This window comes from Haliotis rubra, unplaced genomic scaffold (assembly GCF_003918875.1).
Source record: "Haliotis rubra isolate DU_JTF1 unplaced genomic scaffold, ASM391887v1 Scf381, whole genome shotgun sequence".
NCBI classification, from domain to species: Eukaryota; Metazoa; Mollusca; class Gastropoda; order Lepetellida; family Haliotidae; genus Haliotis; species Haliotis rubra.
In genome coordinates this window covers 365685-393128 of record NW_025767059.1, presented here as the reverse complement: position 1 = coordinate 393128, position 27444 = coordinate 365685, and the positions used below count along the sequence as shown (strand labels likewise).

At 38.3% G+C, this 27444-nt stretch overlaps 1 protein-coding gene across 1 annotated transcript; it reads right to left on the bottom strand.

Annotated features, from left to right (window-relative positions):
- LOC124286368 (UDP-xylose and UDP-N-acetylglucosamine transporter-like) lies at positions 1-25489 on the bottom strand. Its single transcript, XM_046722732.1, has 10 exons — positions 25014-25489; positions 20493-20606; positions 12165-12267; positions 8504-8553; positions 6473-6575; positions 5779-5836; positions 5305-5414; positions 4667-4742; positions 3941-4016; positions 1-1482 (listed from the first exon to the last, which is right to left on the bottom strand). The coding sequence occupies exons 1-10, from the start codon at positions 25088-25090 to the stop codon at positions 1248-1250; spliced, it is 1002 nt and encodes a 333-aa protein (XP_046578688.1). The 5' UTR covers positions 25091-25489; the 3' UTR covers positions 1-1247.
- Between the last annotated feature and the right edge of the window lie 1955 nt (positions 25490-27444).

Below are 27444 nucleotides of genomic sequence, written 5' to 3'. Positions count from 1 at the left end.
AGTCAGCGAGCCTGACAACCCGATCCCTTTAGTCACCTCTTACGACAAGCATGGGTTCACTGAAGATCAATATTCTAACCCGGATCTTCACAGGTACCACCCTGGGTGTAATGCTATGCTAGTTCACACACTGTGCCCATGTGGGGAATCGAACCCGAGTCTTCGGCATGACGAGTGAACGCTTTAACCACTAGGCTACCCCCCACCCCTCCCAAATGAACACAAGTAACGGACACATCCCTGATAATCCAGCTTATTTTATCTGGATATGATTGTCATTTATAACCAACTTCATCTTAACCATTTCTTATTACTAGCCAGGCAGAGAAGTTCGCTCCTATGGACTTGAAAGCAACTAAGTTTCTGCATAATCCACTGATATCACATCTAATTTTGAGGAACTATTCGATTCCCTGATACAGCTGCCTGTTGAATGTCTGTCAGTGTAGACCTGAAGTCACATCCTAATCTAAGTGAAATTGTGTGTCACCATTGACGCACAACTGGAGATATGGAAATATGAAAGGAACTGATTTTGGTTGTGGTGATGACAATAATGTAAGATTCAGGAGACGAAATACAAATGGGCAAGATTTGATTTGAGGCCAGTTTTCTGAATTAGTAAATAAACGCACATTCTGAAGTCAAAAGAGCACCAGGCTACTGACACAGGGACTATATCGACAGACCATGCAGGTATACTGGCTGGGATTCTTCCACAGTGCACTCACTACAAACAGACACTTCTAGTTCTAGTTAAATATAACCTACTGAGCAATTTACTGAGCATTACAACTTATTATTAGTAGTATTATTTTGCAAGTGAAACTATAATAAATACTGTTCACATGTGCATTCTTATGTTTCAGCACGTTTAACTGTGTTAAATAGAGAAATTACACATATTGCCAGTGCTGACCTTGACATTTTTCAGAATCAATACCTAGCAGGTCCTCATCCCAGAGAAGACATATACACATTTATGCAATAATACATGACCCTGGATAATGAAACCCGAAATTTTGTTATTGAGAATTCTTGATTATCATTTATAAGAACCTTGTGAAAGAATATTCTCTGTCAATATTGCGGCCACTAGAAAAATCAGCAACAACGGAAATCAAATTCCAACAAAACCTCAAAGCAGTCTCATTTTCCTGTGCTGCTGCTGCTGCTTTGCATATTGAAGACGGGTGAAGATTCACTCTAAATAAAAACATTTAAAAATTGACTAAAGTCCTGTGTCATTATTGTCGCTTCTTCTCTGTTTTCTTCTGCCTGCCTAATGAGATCACCTCCGTGAACAAGAGAGTTCCGACAAAGACACAAGACGTCCCGATCCAGTGTTGGACAGTGAAGGGGTTCTTGAAGTACATGATAGAGAATATCAGACTGACAAACTTCCTCAACGTCACGACCAGTGTTACCGTCAACGACGCACACTCTGTCGTCAGCACGAACACAGATCGGATACACACATATCTGAACAGCATTAAGGAACTATTATCTATTGATATGTTGTAAAGTGAGTGAGTGAGTTTAGTGTTACGCCGCACTCAACAATATTCCAGCGATATGGCAGCCGTCTGTAAATAATCGAGTCTGGACTAGACAATCCAGTGATCAACAGCATGAGCATCGATCTGCCCAATTGGGATATGATGACATGTGTCAACCAAGCCAGCGAGCCTGACCACCCGATCCCGTTAGTCACCTCTTACAACAAGCATGGGTTACTGAAGATCAATTCTCACCCGGATCTTTATGGGTCTATTTGCTGTAAAGAATACACTGTGAGTCAAACATGATACATATCATAAATATTGGGTAACAAATTTAAGTCAGCGGTTGATGTAATGTTCATTTGACTCAGTGAAACACAAACAAACTAAACTCTTCAACATGTTTTGACCATGTTGAGATGTGGAGTTGTGTGACTTAAACATAAGAGTCAAGGATTTGGAACCCATAACAGCTTACCAACTATTCAAGAACTAATGAATATATAAAGTGTAGTTCATACTGAATTTCTACCCATTGTGTACTAGTGTTGGGAATTGGTTGAAATCTCACAATTGATGATTGCTTCATTACCAACGAACAATCATGGAAAAAAATTGGTTAGCGTCATTTTTCAGATTTTCCTATCCAGGTTGTTACTGCAGAAAAGTATAACATGTTGCTACTTGCTACATTAAAGTGATGACTAATATATCATGAACATAAACTTCCTGGAGTCTTAGAGGAATATTTAGTCATGACTTTTCAGTTAGTGGAGTGAGTTTTCTAAGAAATAAACATGTTTTCAGGCCCTGACAACTTCTAAGATATGTTCCATTGTCAAGTATTTCAAAGACTAAACAGTAGTTCCAAAATCGTTTATGTTCGATTATGAGAAAATGTGATCGATTGCTTGGTCGTTTGGTCACTGCGACCAATCTTCGATTATTTCAATTAATCGGACTACCACTATTGTGTACTATAACATACACCCACTGTCTCAAGGTAATAATTCATCTCCAATGTTTATTATGTACAGTGGATTACATCCAATTACATGAGAGAGAAGTGAGCGAATGAGTTAGGTTTTACTCCATTTCAAAGTATTCCAGTCATATTACTGCGTTTCAGATTAATGAGGGACGAGAAGCTGAATCAGTGAAAGTCTCAGACAGCTACAGAGGTGCCAACCCTTTTCAGCTCAGAATGGTGACTTTGATTGAAAAAGCGAAAGTATTTTCAGAAAACTAATAGTAACACACGTCACAGCTGACAGTAATATCATGCCGAGGGGCTTACATATGGGCACATCAGTAAACACTGTTGTACGTTAATTCATCAACTAGCAGTTGTAATGAATATGTTTTGGCTATAATTACATGATTTCTGCATCAGGTGCATTCTTTCTTTCTGATTGGCTACCGTAAGGAGTTTCTCAGGGATTCCTATGTATTGACCAATCAGTACTGGTGTTCTATTTACCGTTTACTACTTAAATTTTGTCAATGCTTTATCATAAGTTTACGTAATAAACTGAGAATCTTGGATCTTGAGTATTTTGACAGACAAAAGTGTAATTTATGACATTTATGCCACATTTATGTGGTCTTAATAACATCAAATAATGACATGCAAAAAGCTTAAAAAATTCATACTTTCAGTGAGGTCATCATACCGCTATAATTTTGGGTGTAAAATTGCAACGAATACGAAAAGCCTCTGTGTTTTACCACTTTCAGGAACTTTATGAGCATAGGTGTATGGTGCTAACAATCCCAGAAACTGGACGAGACTGGTTGAGACTGGGTGAAACTGGATGAGACTGGTTGAGACTGGGTGAAACTGGGTGAGACTGGACGAGACTGGTTGAGACTGGATGAGACTGGATGAGACTGGTTGAGACTGGTTGAGACTGGGAGAGACTGGGTGAGACTGGGAGAGACTGGATGAGACTGGATGAGACTGGACGAGACTGGTTGAGACTGGATGAGACTGGGAGAGACTGGGTGAGACTGGGAGAGACTGGTTGAGACTGGATGAGACTGGGGGAGACTGGATGAGACTGGGGGAGACTGGATGAGACTGGGGGAGACTGGATGAAACTGGATGAGACTGGTTGAGACTGGGTGAGACTGGGAGAGACTGGGTGAGACTGGGAGAGACTGGTTGAGACTGGTTGAGACTGGATGAGACTGGAAGACACTGGTCGAGACTGGATGACACTGGTCGAGACTGGGGGAGACTGGATGAGACTGGTTGAGACTGGGTGAGACTGGGAGAGACTGGGTGAGACTGGGAGAGACTGGTTGAGACTGGTTGAGACTGGATGAGACTGGAAGACACTGGTTGAGACTGGGTGAGACTGGAAGACACTGGTTGAGACTGGATGAGACTGGAAGACACTGGTTGAGACTGGGTGAGACTGGTTGACAAAGGATACTGTGTGAGAGTGTTGAAGATCAAGTAGACCCACATCTTGGGGAGAGTGATGCCTATCACTGGCACTAGCATTGGAGCTGAAACATACATAGACATGTTCCATCCTGTATATTGTCCCTTCTACCAACCTTGAAAATACCTGTTGCTAGTTGGTCAAGGAAGGGGAGCCGAGATTCAAGATTCTTTATTTAGTATCAAAGGCCTCCAGCCCAGACTGACTGCCTGACTGAGTTTGGTTTTTACGCCGCTTTTAGAAATATTCCAGCAACATCACGGCGGGGGACACCAGAAATGGGCTTCACACATTGTACCCATCTAAGGGATTCGAACCCGGGTCTTCGGCATGACGAGCCAACGCTTTAACCACTAGGCTACCCCACCGCCCCCCTCCAGCCAAGAGTACATGTGTATATATATAGTGTATAAATAGTCTTGCACAATGTACATCATTAACAATTATAATGATTAAGTTTCCCATCACCAAAAGTAAATGAAGCGTTTGTAAACTTGTCAGTTGGTCAAGGAAGGGGACTGAAATATTACAATCGTTCAAAAAGCATATCCCACTTTTGGCTTACTGCCATCAGTAAAGACAAAATAATGCTGTACCTATAACAATCTTAACTTGACTGTAAAACAAGTTGCACCCAGAAATATTCAACCATTTTGGAGTTGAAATATTATTATTTATTATCCCACTGGGCTTATACAAGAGATTACCACTCACCTGATTGGTTGAAGATGCCGGCATGGCTGTAGATGTCGGATGCCAGCAACAAGAAGACCGGCAGTGGAAGGGCATGCTGGGACACACACAACAGGACATGAGTGGCACCTTACTTACTGACTTTACCTTATTTACTGTACCTTACTTACTGACTTTACCTTACTGACTTTTAAGGGGAATCGACCTCTAAAACCATAATCGATTATCGATGTCTTCTGTTGATCAATTGTCGATAAATGATTTATGAACACAAGACCAGCTGGATGAGACAACTCCTACAAGATCGCTTGTAATTAAGATCTATCATATGACACGAGATCATAACCCATTCTTCTTAGAAATGGATAAAACACTTTGATGAAAGGATATTGAAAATTTTGGAGTATTTGACAGCAAATATGAATTATGTACATCAAAACATGCAGGCACTGAACACAAATTAACCTCAAGATCCAACCCATTTCATCACGCCCCAACGCGCACGCACGTGTTGAAGGTGATCTATTTTTACTCCCAATTCCAAAGGGTGCCTCAAGAAAGTACCTGACACAATAGTCGTTACACACACTTACATAGTAAAAAGCAACATTGACATGAAGGTGTTGTCCAGGGCACTCACTAGTAGAACAGATACTCACGTTATAGAATAGGGCCTCTGAGGGGTGTTTTCCAAACTTGGAGTATGTCTGTTCCTGGAATATTCCCATCCATGCCGACATAAACAGTGCAAAGGACAGCAAACCCAAACCTGCAAGAGATGATACAGAGATTCACAAACATCTTGTTGCAGGGTTGACAAATATCACTAAAAAATAACAATGTCTGAACTGTGTGTGTGTGTGTGTGTGTGTGTACAAAGGGAGACAACTCTCTGACACACCTACACCTGCAAGAAGGTACCACGCATAATACAGAATTTCACAAACGTCTGGATGCACAGGCAACAAGTATTATAAATATAAGAATAACATGTAGTCATGTGTCTGTAGAAAGGGAGACAGCTCTCTTCATTCAAATCAATTCATACAATATGCTGATTTTGTTACAATATTAAATTTTACCATGATTTAATGACTGTGATCAGTACACACTCCAGGTAGAGTTATACGTACCCACAAGCCACATGAGGTAGTCATACGCAGCATCACCTGTATGACCTGGGTTGTCTTGCTGCAAAATACACACAAGTCATCAGCTGTATACCGGGAGTAATTAAATATAGCTCTTAATCATATGTATAAACTGATTGCAAATGGGTAACAATGCAATTGAAAAGAGCAGGTAACAGTGTGATGAATATATGCAGTAAACCACTGACAGTATGAACGTTTTGTTTGCAATGTCACAGATACTATCGGGACAGTGGGGTGGCCTCGTGGTTAAAATGTTTGCTCATCATACTGAAGACCCAGGTTCAATTCCCTACATGGGTACAATGTGTGAAGCCCATTTCTGGTGTCCCCTGCCGTGACATTGCTGGAATATTGCTAAAAGTGGTGTAAACTTAACTCACTCAGTCACTCACAGCTACTTACTGCCACTGCTCCCTGTCAATAATCAAATCAAGGCAAGACGCATCAGTAGCTGATAGCATGAGCTCCAACATCATGCTGCATAACAAACTGTAGTAGACACAAAATTTTCAACTTCCATAATGATTGAGTTTAGTTTTATGCCACTTTTAGTAATATTCCAACAAATATCACGGCGGGGGACACCAGAAATGGGATTCACTCATTGTACCCATGTGGGGAATCGAACCTGGGTCTTTGGCATGATGAGCAAACGCTTTAACTACTAGGCTACCCACTCACAGCTACGACTTCCGTGGTGGGATTCGAACCACAGACCTTCTGGTCTGAGGTGGGACACTCTGTCCATATGACCAATGAACCCAATCAGTGTTTCACTGTGTAATATGCAATAATTCAACTTAGTATGTAACACGAGTTCTGATTGGTCAATGCTATAAATTTCCGACCGTATAATCAGCATATACGGTCGAAATTTGAAAACCTATTCACCAAAACCTTTGAATGTATCCCTACACTATTGGGGTAACGCTGTTTTTCAGGGCATTGTCATTTGCAGAAGCCCTAGGTCAGTTTAACTCCCCAATATCCGCTAAAATGGATGGAATTTGTGTTAAAAAAGACAAAACAGTATCATAAATTTAATTGTAAGTTCAAACAACTCACTCGCAACGGGCTATTGACCCAGCACTGTTAGGTCATGAAACAAGATTTATGACGTCATTATGGAGCGTGACGTCACCTGCTGTGACGTCATTTGACAACAGAACAGATAGTGGCCCGTAGTTGAGGAATCACCGGGCCATTATCATTTGCAGCGGCCCAATCATTTCTGATAACTATAGAGGGAGGTTTCATGATAATTCTGTCCATTTTAGCTATAACACTATAATTTATTCATCATTGTCAGATTTAGTCAGTGTGCACATAATAAACGTGTTGAAGTTTGAAAGGGAACTACTTTTTCTGGCGATGGAGTAAGTTCAAGGAGTGATATGATTTACCTTTGACCTAGAAAAACTTTGACTTGGTTTAAATAATGAATTTCTTTCCCCGAAACAACAGCCTAAAACGAGTTGAATTAGAAAGGGGATAACTGTACTGTGTTTGACGAATTGGGGACGTATACCGGTGGTTATATAGCCACAAATTTAACTTTATATCGGCTCCGCTTACGCGTCGCTGATATAACTAAATTTTGCTGCTATATAATCACCGGTATACATCCCCAATTCGTCAAACACAGTACAGTTATCCCCTAAGTATAGTGATTGATAATCCTCAACTATCCATCACATCATCAATAAATATCAGAGAAGTAACTTCACTGGGTGAGTGGTAACATATTTATGAACAGATTACAACAAAAACACAGGGCTCTGAATTTCTAGAAGCAGTCCATGAATAAAGACATTAATGTTTTGTGTACGTCAACTAAAACTATAGATTATCACAGCCGTTTATGTAAAATATTATCTATGAATACACAATGACATTGAGAAGGTGGTCAAATGCAAACATATATGTTATATTTAGGATTCCAGTTTCCAAACTGCTGTGATTAAGTGCCTGTGTGGGTTCATTCCTGGATGGGACTCAACCCAACAAAAGTACTAGAACCTGTACTTTACTGAGAAAGTGTAACCCCAAATGTAACTTCTATATAATATATTAAAGTGAGTGAGTGAGTTTAGTTTTACGCCGCACTCAGCAATATTCCAGCTATATGATGGCGGTCTGTAAATAATCGATTCTGTACCAGACAATCCGGTGATCAACAGCATGAGCATCAATCTGCGCAATTGGGAACAGATGACATGTGTCAACCCAGCCAGCGAGCTTGACCACCCGATACCGTTTGTCGCCTCTTACAACAAGCATGGGTTACTGAGGATCAATATTCTAACCCGGACCTTCACGGGTACATACATGTATATGTTAAAAAACATATTGACACTACAATATTCAAATCAGTAATCTTAATACTTTTTCCCATGGACGACATTTCCAATTCTCTACCCAAAGCTTGTGTGTGTCTGTTAGGCTGTCTGTAGCTTTGCAAGTGGCTGTGTGTGAGTGTACATATGTCGGAGTCCACTGATATACCATGTCAGTTTTACACAGATACCCCAGTATAATCTCCAATCTAACCAGTCATCTACATGATGACCATGACACACTATAGTCAAAATATGGATACAAACAATTTATACAAAACAATGGAATCTACTGCCAGGGGGAAAACACTCTGCATGTCCAGACATCTCAATACATGGAAATACTGTGATGTCATTAATGAATTTACCTTTTCTTCAGTATAATTATTCCAAGAATCAAGTTGGCAACAAGGGATCCCTGTAATCAGAACCAGAGTTTGTTGACAATACATCGACAATACAGCATGAAATTACAGCCTGCAAGTGAAACGTGTGTGAATTACAAACATGAACATTGATAAAATAGTATTAATAACAATTAATATTATTTACATTGAATTGTTAGTAATGCATTTCAGCATTTTATCAGTAATTTGTTAGTGAGTGATTACTGCAAGAAAATATAATATAAACAGATCAAAAGCTTTATTCTATTCCTGGGCCTGTGAGAGATCAGTGTATAGTCAAGGGGAGATAATAACTGAAGTTAATACACTACAGGATTATGTCCCTTGGACTAAGTCATAGCACTGCATAGTTTACATTTAAATTTTCAAATTAATGATATGCAAACAGTTTTATACAGTGTTGGAAATTAGGATGTCCTTAAGTTTTAAATTTGTTTTGAAGCCAGGGACAATTAAGAAACATTTGATGTTGGGATACATGGTAGCAGGAATCCAAAACCGTGGATGCTTAATTTCAAACACAGGTGTAACATATTTGAGATATCAACGTACAGTTTGGGTGGGCATGCGGAGGGGACACAGTGTTAGGAATTACACAATAGCTTCACTAGCCCAATATAGCTATTATTACATGGTATTTACTATCCCTGTAGTACATGAAGTAGTATTGGAAAAACGCAACTGTATATTCTGTGGTTGTCACTGATAGGTAGGTTTAGCATTGACTCGAAAGCAAATGTGTATGCATGCACTGACTAAAAATTAGTTAAAATATCTATCTAGACCTGTAATTAATTAAGTGAAATATTAACTTGGTTAATCCACTAAATATGTTAATATCAATTTCGGCCTTGTTATCTTAGCAGATATCAGGCTGAGAATAATCACTTCAGTTTTGAATTTTATAAATTTGTGACAACATGGTATGAAAAATATTGATAAATCCAATTGTGCTATATGATGGCATCCCTTCTACATTTCTTATCATTGGGAAAACCATCTTGCTCAATACCCTTTGTCCATTTATTCAGACAATTTCACTCAACTCGGCAGAAAATGGGTACCAAGTGGCAGCTTGGTTTATCCGGGGTAATAATGTCTGTGCTTTGAGCACGTGCCTTGAGCATGCACTAGTGTGTGATTACAGCGCATAACAAATGGCCATTATCATTACTCAGTACCAATAGTCCATTTCTTGATGGGAGTTTTGTCCTGCGAAGAATTAATGTGTTTCTGAAAATCTGACATTTAGATGTTCTGATTGGTATGAACTTTTGCCAGGAAGCAAGTCTTTATAAGGGTTGGTTTAACGAAATATTTTAAGACATGAATGAAAGCTGATAAATGTATCATGAAACATACAATCATAAGAAGAGATATGAATCTATATTTTCATTGAAAATTGCATATTTTTATGTATAGATGTGACTATCAAGATCACAATTCAAATAATTCAAGAAATTTTATGAGTCAAACTGCCAGTCTGATATGAAACATTCTGAGGGTCAGTCTGAAAGGTTTGACAGTGACAGGTGACAGTGGAAGGACGAAACACCAACAGATGACCAAGAAGTCCGATTGAGTGTGTGGAATCAAGCATGACAATATGGACTAGCTGAAGAACTCCTGGAAAATCACTCTGATAGTTAACAATAGTTTGTCTCCTTGAAATTATTGTACAACCTAACAATACCAAACATTCTGCAATTCCAGTGTCACGCTAAGTTATTACTGTCACTGGGATAATGGGTTAATGGGTTAATGGGCTAATGTTTAATTCCGGACACTGTAGGATTTCAAATGGGACAAGCACAACACTGCGGCTTAGTATTATAAGCAAACATGAGCAAAATAACAAATTAAGCCAGGCATCGTGAATATACACTGATAAAAACCTATCTGGAAAGAGCATCAATTCAATAAACAGTGAAAACTTGTTAATGACAAATCCTGGAAAATGATGGAATGGAATATGAATCCTGAAGCATCCCAAGTGTGAATGTTGTTGTCTATTGTGTTACATTGTTGTCAGCAATATTCCAGCTACAGTGAGTGAGTGAGTGAGTTTGGATTTACGCCACTTTTAGCAATATTACAGCAATATCACGGCAGGGTACACCTGAAATGGGCTTCATACATTGTACCCATGGACTGGACAATCCAGTGATAGATATTAAGACAAGTGATCCACATGGCTGAGGTATGTTGACTATGTTTTGCACCAAGTCAGTAAGCCTCAACACCCATTCACGTTAGTCGACTCTTGCAAACCTGAGTGAGCGAGTTGGGTCTTATGCCACTTTTAGTAATACTCCAGCAATATCACAGGGAGACACCAGAATTAGGCTTCACATAATGTACCCACTTGGGGTGTCGAACCAGAGTCTTTGGGGTAACAAGTGAATTCTTTAACCACTTGGCTAACCGTGATTTCATCTACATAGTCATTTGATTATTGCAATATCAAAATGATGTATAAAGAAATGTCTATCAAGATCACATTTTTTAAAAAATCAAGCATTTTTAAGAATCAAACTGCCACAGTCCTACATAACTGACTGACAGAGTTTGGTTTTACGCCGCCTTTTAGCAATATTCCAGCAACATCACGGTGGGGGACACCAGAAATGGGCTTCACACATTGTACCCACGTGGGGATTCGAACCCGGGTCTTCGGCCAACGCTTTAACCATTAGGCTACCCCACCGCCCCAGTCCTATATAAACCTAATGAGGTTCACTCCCTGCGAATGCTTGTTAACAGAGGTGAACCAGTACTCCATTCTATGATATAAAACACGTGTCTACAGTCTGTGTCTTGTAAAAAAACAATAAATTTTCAGGTGAGTACACTTTGGAAATAAAAGCTCATTTATTAACACTAAAATCAACTGTAAATGATGACAAGACAGATTTAGGCTAGTAGACTCAGTGTTTGGAAATGATTGACATGCCAAACAGTGTTGTTTGACAGTATTTGAAGGACACAAACTACATTTAAACCAGATGGCTATCTGCCCATCAATATTTCCTGTCTGTTGCCTGTAGATATACACATGTACATACAACGATATGAAAAATTGCAAAAAATAGACTTGATGAAATATCATTTTAAAAACTTTGATATAACTCATAATCAATTCTTGCATTTGTTAAAAAACTTACAAATATTTTTGAAATGTTAATAACTGACAATAACACCCAGGCTTGTTAGATTGGTTGGTTTGTTGTTTAACGCCGCAATCAGCAATATTCCAGCTATATGGTGGCGGTCTGTAAATAATCGCGTCTGGACCAGACAATCCAGTGATCAACAGCATGAGCATCGATCCACACAACTGGGATACGATGATGTGTCAACCAAGCCAGGGAGCCTGAACACTCAATCCCGTGAGTTGCCTCTTATGACAAGCATGGGATGCTGAAGACCAATTCTAACACGGATCTTCATGGGTTCAGGCATGTTAGGGAGCATTCATTATGTATTCTGAATTTTCACTTTACATTTAATGTTTGAAAGAAAATTGATAGTAAATTGTTTATAAAAATCTAAACACAACTACATCACAAAGGATGAGGATATAAAGAGTTGTATACTTGACAGAAACAGGGTTCATACTCACCGACCGGAATATCATGTGTAGAGGCATAGAAATATTGAAGTTGAAGGCTTGCATGTTTACGACTTGCACAACGAAAAACATAGCCACCATTAGCACATAGTACCTGGTAGAAAAGAATTAAACATAGCAGAGCATGCAATATGGACTACGATAATCAAAGTAAACACTATGGGTGAAATCAGAAAGTGCCAACTTTCAGGGGAGCTAAGGGAGGGAGTTAAGGTAGCAGCATGTAGGTACCGTTCCACATATATTTTGTACCAAGTAACAATCATATGCTATTTTTTTAAAACAGGGTTGGTACTGATTATCAGCCATCAAAGTTAAGACCTTTTCAGGGGCTTTTCAAGACCTAATCAACAATTTTAAGGAACTTTAGAAATACATAACACATAATAAATTGAATACACACAATGTTGGTCAAATGTGGGACTGACTATCAGAGGGAAATAACTCTTAAAACCCACTGTCATTGAAAGTACTTTCATTATGTATTAGTTTCCTGTAAACTTGACACATTTTGCTTAATATTGGACCTTTTTAGGTCAAATCACTAGCAATTAGGCCCTTTTCAATGAGAAACAAATTTAGGTCCTTTTTAGGCTAAAATGTCCACATTTCAGGGGGTTTTCAAGCCAGTGCTAACCCGGTAACAATCAATCTGAAGAAATACTCAGTAGTTTTTAAATTGTGTTAATACGGTTCTCTCAAGAATGGCCATGACATCTATATAGCTATACATATTTGTTACACTGATGAAACAGATTAATTCAGTCCATATTTATGATACATGATTTGTCATTTGTTAGACCAAGAAGGTAGTAGGGTTATACACATTCTCAAACATGTCACCATTGTTGGTTGGTTTGTTGGTTTGTTGATAAACGCCTCACTCAGCAATATTCCAGCTATATGGCAGCTGCCTGTAAATAATCGAGCCTGGACCAGACAATCCAGTGATCAACAGCATGAGCATCGATCTGAGCAATTGGGAACCGATAACATGCGTCAACCAAGTCAGTGAGCCTGACCACCCGATCCCGTTATTCACCACTTACGACAAGCATGGGTTACTGAAGACCAATTCTAACATGGATCTTCACAGGTTTGTCACCAGTGAGCCTCCCCACCAGACTACATGCCCTGCTTGTCAAGCAGGCAGATTTCATTACACAGAGAAACATATATCACTTCCTAGTATTTTGTATTCACTAATAAACTGTGAGAGGGAAGATTTAATTATTTCATCATGTTCACACAGGTTGCTATAATTGTACACCGGATAAATTGGATTTATACGGTAACACTGGATTTTCTAATATTAATACCCGGTATCTGTTATTGGAAAAAACAACCCAATTATGTGTCCGCCCTGTATTAACCAACAAATGCATGCAGTGTGGTTTTGTAAAGCGTTTCTCAGTGTACCAACTGAAGCAGGGCAATACAGATTACAGAACATATAGGGCATGTTGGGAAGTGGCTTGTAGAAAATATCCCATCCTCAAAAAACATGGATTTGTTCTCACTGCTCTGTTTAGCATCCTCAATTGAATGGAAAGTTGTAACCAGTACTCTGGCTGTCTCTCTGTCCCTGAGCTGCATTAATACTCCTTCCAACAAGCCCTTCTACTATTCATAGCCCAAAATGAAGAAAGTCTAGATTTCCTCAGGTTTTGAATCTCTCAGATCACGGGGACTCCTCTTCAATTTAAAAGGAGCTGTAACATTAGCCCTTAATTACATGTCTGCACAGACTAAGTGTTAGTCTTACCAATACTGTATTAAATGACTTGAAGATATGATGATTTCTATGTTAAGATAAGATAAGATAAGATAATGTTTTATTGCCCGAAAGAGAATCTTGTGTACATCACAGTTAAGAATATAAGAAAACAACATTTAAGACTTGAACAATGACATTGAATGTATAGTAAACAACAGTATTTATAAGAAAAACATCTAGCAATAAATATACTAAGAGAATAATGTTAAGACTTGTTTAAACAGGATATGCTAACTGGTATAAACGAGTATTTACTTCTCTTTGACTTTACATTTGGTAAAAGATACCTACGGCCAGATGGTATGTTGTTTATTTTTTACATTTTGACAAATTTGATGAGGAGAAAGTACAATATCATAAGTATAAAGAAGGAAATCCCAACTGATTATGTCTACTGAAAATGTTAATGGCTGAATATCTTCATTCAGATATGATCAAATGTCATGTTGACATAAAACTAGCCTAGATTGTTTGACAAAGGCTGACACTCACTTAAATACTGCTGTCAATGTCACAAGTCACTCACAATGGATCAGGTCTGGTGCGTTTTGACTTTACGCAAACTTTGTAAACAAATATTTTTCTAAAGTTTTCTATGGTACATGCATGTTTGGGTTTAATGCCATTTTTAACTGCCTTTTTTTAAATCATGGCATGTATATGATGCAAGCTTGATGTGCAGGGATGGCAAGTTTTCGGCTATATATTCCGGCTATATTGCAGCAGTCTGTAAATATTTGAGTCTGGACTAGACAATCCAGTGATCAACAGCATGGGCATTGATCTACACAGCTGGGATACGATGACATGTTCAAACCAAGCAATCAAGCCTAACATCTTGAAATCAGCCTGAAGTCGCCTCTTACATCTGCTGTTGAAAACCAATTCTGCCCCGTACCTATACGGGTCCTGTTTAATGTAATGGTGTACCCTTTCATCTCTGAACAAGTCAATGATCAAACAAATATTTCAGGAAATTTACACAACAAATATCCTCCATGGCTTTTGTGTGTGCATTATTTAAACCAATTGCATTATTTGTTGAATGTGTATACAAAAGTATAATCATATATTATGTACTTCAAATATCATTCTATGCAATGTATAATCAGTCATAACAAATACCTAACAAAAGAAGAATCAGAGCAGAAATACGCAGCCAAGAGTAGTAGAGCAGTCATAAGAGACATTACAATAGGAAAATATCATTACGGTTATGAAAAATACATTACGGTTATCAAAATACATGAAACTTAGGTACTGTAGATCACCTGGATATGCTGTCAACACTTTCGAGAGAGTGAGTTTAGTTTGCTTTTAGTAATATTACAGCAATATCATGGCGATGGACCCCAGAAATGGGCTTCACACATTGTACGCATGTGGGGAATCGAACCTGGGTCTTCAACATGATGAGCGGGTGCTTTAACCATTAGGCTAGCCCAATATTACAATTTGAACTAAGTATGCTGAGCAATGGCCATCAAGACGTTTTTCACTCTGGCTGCCATGGTGGACATATTGAGAATTAACTTTATGAACAAATTAGCGAGATATTGGTTGGAACCAGTATCTGAAGTTTCTGCTTCATTGCTCCAGTGGCCTCTGAGGAGAACAGGCCATGAAGTAAGCTCACTTGCCTTTCAGGTGAGCTAAAAGGGCTCACTAATCATAGTACAATGAGGAATACATTTAGTATTAATGAAACAATTTTTCCAATATATCAGAATTAAGTTTTTCAGACATATACTATTGCTACGTGTGATCCAGAAACATGATTACCACGATCACCATCAGAGCATATCAGGTTCATTCACTGACAAATACATATTCTATATTAGTAGCAAGCTTTTATTTGTCCTGTATTGTATGTTAGTTATATTATTTTGAAATGGTATCATTTTAAACTCTTCCTCAGGTTTTATTACCATTTCGCTCCATATCAGTCAGTAGGTCATTATCCAAGTAACTCTCAATTTGAGCTGTTTGTGTAGGATTGGTGAAAACAAATATTATCTGTCACATACCATCTTTTACTGATTATAAAGGATCACAGGCAATCTCATTAAAATCAGATGTTTACCATGTCTGCGACAACACGAATCTCTAAAAGAGTGAGTTTAGTTTTACGCCGTACTCTGCAATATTCCAGCTATATGGCGACGGTCTGTAAATAATCGAATCTGGACCAGACAATCCAGTGATCAATACCATGAGCATCGATCTACGCAATTGGGATCTACAGAAAAATGTCAACCAAGTCAGCGAGCATGACCACCCGATCCCACTAGTCGCCTCTTACAACAAGCATGGGTTGCTGATGATCAGGTCTAACTCGAATCTTCACATCTACCATATATGGTCGTATGTTGTGAACCACGAGTGAACCTTGAGGTCTGTATGTGTTCTACATTTAAGCTTCCGAAAACATGGCGGGGTTTCGTTTTGTCCTCTTGAAGCAGAATCTGAATGCCCGAATTTGAAGTGTAACCAAGTGTAGGTAAATGTTTGTGTTTGTGATTGCATGTACTGATTTGGGTGCTCATGTACAAAACGATGTAAGTGCTAAGGTTATCGTAACACTCATGCTAAGGTTGCTATGTACAATGCTATCCAGGACTTACATCCGTTATACCGTGCTAACTTATGGAAATATCATGATGCCTTCCTGACCAACTCCGAAAAATGAAGTATGTATTTTTATTATGATTATTCCCAGCTCATGCTGGGTAACAACAAGTACCATGTTTTAGCATCGTCGGCACGATGCATGGGTTTGAACCTACTACAACCACGGCAGTCAAAAACGACAGGGTGTTTAAAATACAACGATATACTAGACCCTTTATTGTATGTATCAGGAACAGGCTCATTAACTTTGTTTTCAAGATAAAGAAATATGATATGTTGATCTGACTGACTGACTGAGTTTGGTTTTACAACGTTTTTAGCAATATTCCAGCAACATCACGGCGGGGGACACCAGAAATGGACTTCACACATAGTACCCATGTGGGGATTCGTACCCGGGTCTTCGGTGTGACGAGCCAACGCTTTAACCATTAGGCTACCCCACTGCCCCTATGTTGATCTGAATACATTTCATATTCATACTATGGATTGTGAAGCCTCAGTGGTGATGGCTGATTGGAGAAAGTTCAACTGACAAGAACTCTTTTGGAGGTGATCTCAGATCTTCACACAGAGAGTCATATCAAAGTAATAATCTGATTTTAATGAGATTGGATCACAAGAACACTACTTTACTGACACAGCTGTCATGTTCCACTTTTCATAGATAATGTCTGACAATCAGGGATGAGAATGAAGTTTTGAGAAAAAACTAGCCGAAGCTCCTGATATTTAGGCATTTTAGACCTTTAAAACAGGCTCAGAAATGACAATATCATGAACACAGCAACCATTAACAAACTTTAAATCTGCTGAAGCACATTCATACAATTGTCAACGGATTTAGACGATTCACAAAAATGACCCTTGGCCTTATGAAATTCCCGGAATTCCGCGGAAAATTCTCATCCCTGGACAATGGAAACAGAAGGCAGGTAAGGGAGGGGATCAAACTCAACCCAAACACATGTTGAATACGTCTTCAAACCAACAGTCAGTCAGGGAGCAGGAGAGGATGACTTTTACACACATCAACAACATGGGCCCCTTCCCCAGTGATATCACACACATCTATGAATCATAGAAAGTTAAATACAACCATAATATTGACAGAAAATAAATATAACTAAGCACACGGATCAATACATGCTAACACATGTGAACTGGGATGGCAAAGTGAAGCAAAGGACACAACAGAACCAAGTCAACACAAACAAACCCAGTCTAGGGTGGTAGGAAATGAGAGTTATCCCCCCTGACTTACACTTTTTAAAAGCACTACAATGGGTATAGGCACTTTGTAGAGGAGAAGGATGTTGTGTAAAGCCACTGTCACCATATATATGAAGGTGATTTTCAGGTACTCCCTGCAGCATGTAGGAGAACAAGCAAATACTGTTACAGAGAAGTCATGAGCGAGTTAACAAGGCCACTTCAAATATTACATCAGTCATGTTATGGAGTTTCAGCTCAATGTGTGAGAAATGTCTTCCTTTTTTTCACTTCCAAGGTTTCCTCACAAGCTATGCGATACAAAGCTTGTGAGGAAACCTTTGAAAAGAATAAAGGAAGACTTGTGCTTTCATGTGATCCCTTAATTTTTTCCCTCAGTATATATCCAAAATGAGCATGAGGTTATATTAACCTTTGAACTTTTACAAAATTTAGAATAGGCATCATCTTTTAGAGTACATGATAAAATAAACACAAGCAGGCCTTGAGTGAGGATGGCCTTTCTCATTAAAATTCAAATCTCTTACTCTGATACCATAACTCTCCAAACTGCTGGTCAGAGAAAAATCCAGAAATTTGTTTTAGAAAAAAACAGGTGACTTTGGTGAGAAAAATAAACAAATCTCAGTGGGTTTTTTTTCAAATTCTTACAAATATTATCTATGCATGATGCAACTTGAGAAGAGTCTCATGATTCAGCTGTCTACTCATACTACCCAAAGTTTATACATGTTTTGTGCTTAACATGCAAGTTTACTTTCTATGGAATGAAAAGAGTGGGTTATATATGCCATGTTTTTCTTCTTGTCAATAGTTAAAGGTAAAGGAAATCTGTTAACTAATTAGAAAACAGTTTCGGCTAAACATGACAAAAACTCACTTAAGGTTTCAATATGTTGAAAAGGGATAAGCTGTATGACTTAGCAAATCAATATCCAGGTTATGTCAACAAGATAACCACCTTTACAACCTCTACAGCAGCTGTGTTGTTTCAGTCGCATGGCTAACTTCGATTCAATGTTAATACAGCATATTTTTAAAGCACAATGTGCACCCAATTAAAATATTTTTATTTTATTTTTTTAATTTCTGTGCGTAGATTAGAAAGGACATCATTTCTCTTAAGCAAATTCAGGTAGCAGCAAACACGTATTAACAACTTTGGCCAATAAACATTTTAACTTTGAGATAACTAACTAACTAACTGAGTTTGGTTTTACGCCGCTTTTAGCAATATTCCAGCAACATCACGGCGGGGGACACCAGAAATGGACTTCACACATTGTGCCCATGTGGGGATTCGAACCTAGGTCTTCGGCGTGACGAGCCAACGCTTTAACCATTAGGCTACCCCACCGCCCCAACTTTGAGATAAAACATCACTAGAGACACTGAATGACCATATAAGTCATATACTCAACCACATCATTGAAAGCATATTGCTTTACTGGGCCAGGCTCCTTTGAGGAATTACAGATTTTCACTGTGATAATTTGTCTGTCTGTCCAAAGGATATAAAAAATAAGCATAGCATAGGATTGTCCTTTCAATCATTATCATTTGACTTTGAATGAAAATTTATCTTGAAAAAATTATGTTTTGGACCTTTAAAAATCCCTTGGTGTTTTTCCTTCTGAACTTTATATCTTCACATAAGTGTCAGTGGATTCATAAACCAAACATTACAAGTACAAGGTCTGACATTATCACGATGATATGAAAATTAGATCAGTGAGATTAATGCCTTAATGTACATTTACACTTTCAAAAGGAAGATAATAAAATAGTTGGAAGTTCAGGTCTCACAAAAGCTCCAGAACTTGGACGCCTTTATAGTGAAAAATGTGGGGGAAAAAATAAAATAAAATAAATTGTTCAGACATAAATCTGTTTAGTTTCATTCAGTGCTTTGTGACACTTTGTGAAACTGGTTTAAGAGATGCTATTTGCTACCCTACGCTGCCAATATCTTCCAAAATATACTAGCCAGTGTTCAGCATAACAATTCCTATGCTGAACTACAAATGGACAATGGGATGTTGGCCAAAGACTTCTGTCAAAGTGGTTCAGGTACTGAGCATGCTGAGAGCTGATTGTGATATTTGTTCAGTTTAATAAAATTCGAAAAGTCAGAGGTAATACTTTTCATGAACTGTTTAAATTAGGAACGTTTGTTGGTTTGTTATTTTAAATATCAGTCAGCATATTCCAGCTATACCCTTGAGCCGAGTTGTAATCAAGTCAGACAAACTGGTGGTTGATATATCGAATGTTAGACATTGATCTGCACTGCTTGGAAACAGTCACATAAAGTCAACAGTGTTTGCTGTTTAACACCACACTCAGCAATATTCCAGCTATATGGCGGCAGTCTGTAAATCTGGACCAGACAATCAAGAGATCAACAGCATGAGCATCGATCAATGCAACTGGGATACGATCACATGTGTCAACGAAGTCAGCAAGCCTGACCACCCGATCCTCTTAGTCACCTCTTACGACAAGCATGGGTTGCTGAAGACTAATTCTAACTCTGTTGTTACTTATGAATAAAAGGGCTTCAAGAACGACTGCTATTTTTGCCTTACTGTTGCAAGAAGAAATTGTACATTCTGATGTTGTACCATGCTTTCAGTAACCGTAATCCCCTGTTGTCACAAAGTGTTTATAGGACATACCTGAGTGGAATCACGGAGGCTTTCGTTCCTAACTTGGCAGTGAATATAAAGCCCTCTACACTGATGAAGAAAAACTGGAAGAATGTAATGATGTTGGCAGCGCTAGGGATTTCACTGAAACAGAAAATTTACATGGACATACAGTAATCCGCACCACAAAAGGGTAGGCATGCCCTGTGTAAAGCATGAACCTTAAAACAGTATCTGTTGTAAAACTCAAATATAGTTTTTACATCCAAGTGAGTGTGAGGATGTTTGATTGGTTGATTGGTTTGCTGTTTAACGCCGCACTCAGCAATATTCCAGCTTTAGGCGTCAGTCTGTAAATAATCGAGACCGGACCAGACAATGTGAGACTGGAAGTAGACTTTACTCTGACTATAAAATTATGTAGGTGCACAGTAGCAGTAACATGTATTATTTTTATTTATTATTATTATTATAGGATGTTTATATAGCGCACATATCCAGGCAACTAGTGCATGCTCAAGGCGCTGGTATTTTCCCCTCGATCATTGAATGTCAATCTCAGTATATAACTCTTGCAGCCACTAGAAGCATCGTTATTATCAATCTCAACTCCCTGGGGAGTATACAACTCTTGCAGCCACTAGGTGCACCGAGTTATTAGCATCATAACTCCATTGAGATTTAATACAACCAGCTCTCCTTCCAGGACAACCATTCTGTAATATCAACCCCTGCCAACATATCAAATGTTATTTTCCAACTTCTAGTCCAAATAAAAAAAGGTGAGCATAGGAATAATAATAAATAACAAGAATAAATAAGTACGCACACGATATAATCTTTTTCACAGATGCTCAGCATAATCATGATAATCAGTAAGTACTGGTCGACTGACATTTTTCAACACATATAAATTATTCTATTTGCTCAGGTAGTCATCTGCCAATACTGTCGCTCATGTTTGGAAGGGAGATAACTACTGATCATGCCGACAGGCAATTTTCAGGTGTATTATTCAGCTGTTCCAACTTTTAAAACGTCATACTTCAGTGACAGCTTAACAAATAAAATGTTGGTAAAGGTTGGGATGTGTACTCCAGATGGCTTTGCAGTGTTCTCTCCCTGGACAGTATTCTTTACCTATATTCTGTAATGGTCTAGGTCGGGTTTTAACTTCCATCTGTAGAGCCCATTAAAGGTCACATGCAAAGTAAAACACAACTTTGCAGATTCTGATACCTTTCGGTATGGACTTACCGAAACAAATCATCAAAAATGCAAATTCAACTTATAAAGTTGAAAATAACGCGATGAAAAAAAACGCGCGAAATCGGAGTTCAAACGTTTCACTAATTTCCCCCCGACTTTTCGCTCATAGCACGTGCGCACTGAAATAGGTTCGTGCAGCTTGGAAGCGGGTTGTCCGGTGAATACTCGGTGAAGGCTTTGGTGAGAGCTATTTTTCTAATGTTTTGTTGATATCTCACAGGCGCGAGCTTTTTATATGTTATGACAGTAAATTAACTGTTTATATAATTTCTTTTGTCTATTTCACCACACGTTCTTCTTACCGAGTCACTTTCTCAGTTCGATACTTAAAAGCAATGTCATTATTTAGCGTTGACAGAATTTCTAACTGTGATATAGATATGTCGTTGTCACAGACAAAACTCAATGTCTTGTTTTATTGACACCTGTGTGTCTGCCTGCCTGTCTGCTAATGACAATATTCAATACACAGCTGCTATCACTGACCACATGCAATTTGAACTTAACACCAATCAGGCTACACACCATAAACAAAATGCATTGATTTATGGCCCAAGTTCGGTCTCTGTCACATTATGTAATTACACAGACAGGCAGGTGTGATACTTGAACACATGACATGTTATGATGTCTGTTGATTGCAAAATGTTATACACAAAAAATGAGCATGTATTTACAAAACCCAACATCTCTATATATACACACACAATGAGCCGTGAGGCCATCTGCAAATGAACCAGCCGTTACACTTGAGTGCACACCCACCCGCTCTGACTGGGTTCGGTATCCCGGGCTGCTTCGTTTCTTGGGAAGTAAACCCAAGTACACAATATTGCACTTTTGATTTGCGATTGTAAGCTTATAATTTTGTTTATATGTTTTTTCATAACCAGCAATGTATATTATATGTCATGAATAAGTGATAATTGTGTTTTAATTATGTTTGATTTTTTGGTTGCATGTGACCTTTAAACTAAAACCATTGCCTACCAATTAAGATCACCATGGGTTCATCTTTTTTGGGGAAAAGTGTATGCATTTTGAAAAGTGACCCCATTCCACTTCCTAAAATCAATACATGTACTACAGGTTCAATCAGTTTTGGTCACTAAACAAAAGGTATCGTACCACCTGATCCTGTCAGTCCCCTCTACAACAGGCAACAGGCATGGGTTGGTGAAGACCAATTCTAACCTGGATCTTCACTGGTAGCATTGGCACAAGACCTACTTGGCTCCATGATAATGTCGGTAGAATATTGTCAATTTCATTCCCTACTTAATACTTATTAGCCAAAGTTACCCTCTTAAGAGGTAATTTGACAGGTAATCTCATTTATCTGCTCTTACAATTTGGGGCTTTAAAAAAGAACACTAGAATGCTGATCAACTATAGTCTGTTTGCAGTGAAAACGTACCGATGAATTTCACTTTAAACAAAAATGTAAATCAAATCAAGTGAAATTAAGATTGCGAATCCTCATAATTTTACCTTGCCAATTGAACATTTAAATCTCAGAGTTTTATTCATCCTAGGATAAAAGTTGTTCAACAAACGATCATAGTTTCAAATCGCTATTATCGGTTTGTATTACCGGTTTGTGCGAATGTTAACTTTCGCGATTTGGTAAACTGTGTTCTGATTGGTCAGTCCAAAAGGTTAGCTGACGCAACCTTCTATAAGGTTTTGTTAGACTCAGTATAGCAGTGTAACGAATAATACTGAGCCTAAGTTTACTTAGACTGCCATTAGCCCAAAATGTCTACATTAAACCGTTTCATCGTGTAATTTCGACGTTTTTGGTTTCCCGTTTTTGTGTGAAAAAAAGTATTAAAAATGCAAAAGGAAAGACAACAAATGGCACTCATGCATTACACTGGACATCTACCTACTATATTGGGTACATTACCCTAACCCTAGCCCTAACCCTAAACCCTAACCCCTTGAAATAATCCAAATAAATAGAATACATTGACCGAACCAACACGAAAATGGCTGATGTGTCCAGTGTAATGCATTCTTACTGCTTCGAAAAATATAATACTGATAAACTCCATTTCTGTGTAATGATGCAAATTACTGAATGAAAAAAATACATATGTATATCAGTTCTCATTTATAATTCATTTAGTCCTAATAGTTACGTTGAAACCCAAATATAGAATATATTTCAATAATTAAATTGATCAAAACTGCGAATAATACAATAAGGCAGAATGTGACCGGTATAACACATTCTTACTTAATTAAAAAAATACAAAATACAAAATACACAAAATATAACACCTCAGCACCTCTTAATACAAATAAATATGAGCGTATTAGTGAAAAAAGAAAACTATTTTAAACTGGTGCCTTGGAAACATTGCGCATCCACCGGTAAACAACTACTGGTAACTCTCAACATCGTTGGGCTTTGCAATGATATATATAGATAGTAGAGATGAAACATCAGTGAGCGGAGCTTATACGCACTCGCTGAGCAGACAACTGTGTTGCTATCCCAGCATCATAGAGCATTGTTTCCAGAATGTGCTTTGGAACAAAATCACATAAAATTACATAAAAGGGTGATATGACGTATAATACTATTTTAAAAGTTTGTGGTACTATATTCGAAAGGTAGCGCCAAAAGTCTGTAGGTCCTGATAGTAGTCTGGCATGTTAGCACTACATAAAAGATGCTGAGACCCCGTCAGTATATACCTTCATTTACATTTTTTTGTGTGTTGCAAGTCCCTGTGATCGAAACCTTGTTTCCTTCTCATACCTATCACTGGTTGAAAGTGAGCTGTAATCAAACGATTTAGTTTTGGTTTCAGTCTATATACCCCAGAAAGCTGGAAGAATCTTTCAGTGTCACTCACAGAAATAAAACGACTTATGCTTTAACCAAGCGAATTCATTTTTGGTTTTGGTCTATATGGTAGAATGCTGAATGAATCTTCCAGTGTCATTCACAGAATTAAAATGACTTGAGCGCCTGGGTAAGAGTTGCTTCCGTTCCACATCCCAAATAATACTTATAAATGAATATATACTAAAATTATTCATAAAACCTAACACAACAATTAGACACTCCGGTCTCTCCATTCAACTTACGGGGCGGTGGGGTAGCCTAGTGGTTAAAGCGTTCGCTCGTCACACCGAAGTCCCGGGTTCGATTCCCCACATGGGTACAACTTGTGAAGCCCATTTCTGGTGTCCCCCGCCATGATATTGCTGGAATATTTAGTAAAAACGGCGTAAAACCATACTCAGCCAGCCAACCATTCAACTTACCTGACAATCAATTCCAGAAACACGACGTTACTACAACAGCCGACAAACACCATACACACAGCGAGTACAGCACGCATCTTGATCTGGGACGGATGGTTCACCGTGTCCACGAAAACAAAATACAAATTGGAAAGATAGCTTTAAATCAGTACACTATCGTCATCCTATATATGTTATTTTCAAAATAACTGGTGATGAAAACGAGAGCAGAATATTTACATGGCAAGCACTAACGACGTTTCATAACCGGCACGCGAACAGAATTCTACTTCCGGTATTAGCACCGCTTACATCTTACAAATACTACTACGACATAGAAAGCGAGAAGGGAATGGTATATATCTACACATATAATTATCAAGACACTTATTTAACAGTAAGGCTGTCCGATTTTTTCTTTTCACATATGCCAGATATATTTGATTGTGTAAGATCTTAAGCGACAGGACGTAATATGGCTGTCCAGCTGACAAGAAAAAGTTGAGGTAAGTTGCAACAAAGAACACACAGTATGTCTTCTTTTGGTCAAGATCCAACTTACGCCACCGTCAAATAAGCTTCCGGGTCTATTAAGGGAACGTGTGAAATATTTTCCTTTCAACGCGATAGTCATATTTTGCTTCATGCTAATGAATGTTGAACGCGCCTGTCAGTTTCCGAAGTGGACAAGTTCGGCATTTTCACACCGATTTATACCGGCACGTCCCTAGTGAATTACAAATGCTAGTTCTGTAGCACTGTGGCCACAGCTATATTCCCATTAAAATCAAGAACCTTGTATGATTTGGTCAACCTGATTTAAATCTTTCAGTTTGAGCGATACCCATGTAAGAAGAACTATGCTTGACTCATCGCCACTATTTATGACAAGGATGCTTGTAATGAATTGAGCATACTTTGCACAGACAATAGTTTCTTAGTTGATCAAGTGTAGACACAAATATATAACCATTTATATTTCACATGAAACATTCCCGATTATAGTAGATGAGAGTCTAATTTAGGGGGGATATAGGTATTTTAAGCAAAGATCACAGCAAAATTGCTTCAGATTGTGTCAAAATATTTAATATTTAACTTAGACAAAACATAATGTCAGCAGCATTCACAATAACTTACTAATCAACACAGATAATACACTCAAAAATACATTCTAAACATATTAATAAGCATATGAGACAGAGTTCGGAATTCTACACCAATAAATCATGTAAAACAATGCTTGAGGGTCCTTGTAACCTAAATATTACCGTATTTATTAGAAAATATAGCAGCAACTGTGATTAGATAATACACCACAATTGCCCAACTTGCAATCCTTACTGACACTATCACTTCCTTGGTTTTGTGGAAAGAACATCTGCCATGATGAACAGAACATTGGAGGTTCGATACCAATGTCATGCCAACAGTAATAGATAATACTTGTACCTGCTCACTTCAAGCATTTAGCAACCTGATGCTTGTGTTTTCTAGACACATTTTTACATTCAAACACCCATTTAGGGGTGCCAGTCAAATTGCCAAGGGGGATAGTCAAAATGCCCCAATTTATTTAAAATGATTAAATATATGCAAAAGGTGAGGCCATAGTTTCATAAAAAAAAGTGAGGATAATTACTGGCTGTAAAAAAGCTGGCATTGGTAAGAAGTGGATGAGTGAATGTTGTTTTGTGCTACAGTCAGTGCCTTTCCTGCTATGTGATACGATGTATGATCAAGGATGGGTTTTGGTGAGTGGATGATGTTTTGTGCTACAGTCAGTGGTTTTCCTGCTATGTTTGGTGTGATGCGATGTATGATCAAGGATGAGTTTTGGTGAGTGAATGTTGTTTTGTGCTACAGTCAGTGCCTTTCCTGCTATGTGATACTGGATGTATGATCAAGGATGGTAAGTAGGTGAGTGAATGTTGTTTTGTGCTACAGTCAGTGCCTTTCCTGCTATGTGATACGATGTATGATCAAGGATGGGTTTTGGTGAGTGAATGTTGTTTTGTGCTACAGTCAGTGCCTTTCCTGCTATGTGATACGATGTATAATCAAGGATGAGTTTTGGTGAGTCCGTTGTTTTGTGCTACAGTCAGTGCCTTTCCTGCTATATGATCACGATGTATGATCAAGGATGAGTTTTGGTGAGTGAATGATGTTTTGTGCTACAGTCAGTGCCTTTCCTGCTATGTGATACTGATGTATGTATAATCAAGGATGAGTTTTGGTGAGTGAATGTTGTTTTTTGTGCTAGTCAGTCAGTGCCTTTCCTGCTATGTGATAATGATGTATAATCAAGGATGGGTTTTGGTGAGTGAATGTTGTTTTGTGCTACAGTCAGTGCCTTTCCTGCTATGTGATGATGTATAATCAAGGATGGGTTTTGGTGAGTGAATGTTGTTTTGTGCTACAGTCAGTGCCTTTCCTGCTATGTGATACGATG